Source organism: Orycteropus afer, unplaced genomic scaffold (assembly GCF_000298275.1).
Source record: "Orycteropus afer afer isolate SDZICR_OR568_19922 unplaced genomic scaffold, OryAfe1.0 scaffold00182, whole genome shotgun sequence".
Taxonomy (NCBI): Eukaryota; Metazoa; Chordata; class Mammalia; order Tubulidentata; family Orycteropodidae; genus Orycteropus; species Orycteropus afer.
In genome coordinates this window covers 5,617,825-5,619,400 of record NW_006921769.1, presented here as the reverse complement: position 1 = coordinate 5,619,400, position 1,576 = coordinate 5,617,825, and the positions used below count along the sequence as shown (strand labels likewise).

The 1,576-nt window shown below is 41.3% G+C and overlaps 1 protein-coding gene across 1 annotated transcript in view; it reads left to right on the top strand.

Moving 5' to 3' along the window:
- The first annotated feature begins 558 nt into the window (after nucleotides 1–558).
- Nucleotides 559–1,576, top strand: part of LOC103202502 (vascular non-inflammatory molecule 2-like) — a 19,237-nt gene continuing 18,219 nt past the window's right edge. Inside the window, exons 1-2 of the mRNA XM_007947398.2 lie at nucleotides 559–801; nucleotides 1,125–1,255. Coding sequence (XP_007945589.1) covers nucleotides 592–801; nucleotides 1,125–1,255 — 341 coding nt within the window. The 5' untranslated portion in view covers nucleotides 559–591. The remainder of the gene's footprint in view (nucleotides 802–1,124; nucleotides 1,256–1,576) is intronic.

Below are 1,576 nucleotides of genomic sequence, written 5' to 3'. Positions count from 1 at the left end.
GGTTCAAACCCACCAGCCGCTCCTCGGAAGGAAGGTTGGGCAATCCTACTTCCGTAGTGATACTGCCTCGGAAATCCAAGGAGGGGTCGCTATGAGCCAGGGCCGACTCGACGGCACATAACAACAACAACAACAATTACATTATAATTGAATTTTTTTTTAACTAACAAAACATTTTATCAGTGATACACATTGGTCAATCCTTCTAATTCTTTTTGATTATACTCATTAAATAACAATACTATTTCCCTCAAAAATGATCAGATATATGTATTTATAACTCACTGCGGTCAAGTTGGGTCCGACTCATAGCGACCCCTCCTTGGGTTTCCCAGGTGGTATCACTACGGAAGTGGATTGCCCTATCTTTCTTCTGAGGAGTGGCTGGTGGATTTATAAGGTTATAAAATATAAGTCCAGTAACTGGTTTGGCAGGTTAAACTGGCAGTGATCTATATAAACAGACTATAAATTCTAAAACCAAAAAAAAAAACCACTCACTGTGGCAAACAGTTATGTAAGTGTTCACTTCTCTATAAGTACTACAAGCCTGTAACTTTCACTTCTAGAAATTACTAGGTCTTGACCAAGATGACTTCTTCTTTTCTGACCTCCGCGGCAGTTTTTGCCTTACTCACCCTGAATGTCGGTGCCCTGGACACTTTCATAGCTGCAGTGTATGAACATGCCGTCATATTGCCAAATAAAACAGAAATACCTGTTTCTCGGGAAGATGCCTTGATCCTGATGAACAAGAACATAGATATTCTGGAGAAAGCGATAAAACTGGCAGCTCAGGAGGTATTCTTTTCTTTCTGGGGGTCAGGATTCATGGGTGAGGCATGGAAGCCGGTAGAAGGTTGCTGTTTTATGCCATTGAGATGATTCTGAGGTTATCGGAATCTACAGGCTAGAGTAGAACTGCCCTCATAGGTTTCTGAGGCTGAAGTTTTTATGGGGGTGGATTGCCAGGTCTTTTCTCCATAGAGTGACTAGTGGGTTCAAACCAATAAGCTTTCAGTTAGCAGCCAAACATTTAAGCATTGTATCATCAGGACTTGCTGGTGTTGAATGATCTAGACTACATGGGGAGGAACCATTTTAATTTAACTTGCTTTGAACAGGGTGCTAAAATTATCGTGACTCCAGAAGATGCACTCTATGGATGGACATTTACCAGGGAAACCATTTTCCCTTATTTGGAGGATATCCCAGACCCTAATGTGAACTGGATTCCATGTCAAGACCCCAACAGGTGTTTTAACTCTCTTGGTTCATTGTGAAAAAATGCTGTAATTTTCTAAAATGTGCATGCTCACCAAAGTAGAATGATTCATACTGAATTATCATGTATGTGGTGTATGGGATGGTTGTATTAATCTGTAAGGTGCAAAAGAAAACTGGTACTATTTGATGGTCTTTTATGATTTAGTATCTTTATTGTTGTTGTTGTTGTTTGCTGTCAAGTCAGACCCAACTCATAGCGACCCCTCTTTGGGTTTCCGAGGCAGTATCACTACGGAAGCAGATTGCCCCATCTTCCTTCCGAGGAGTGGCTGGTGGGTTTGAACCACCA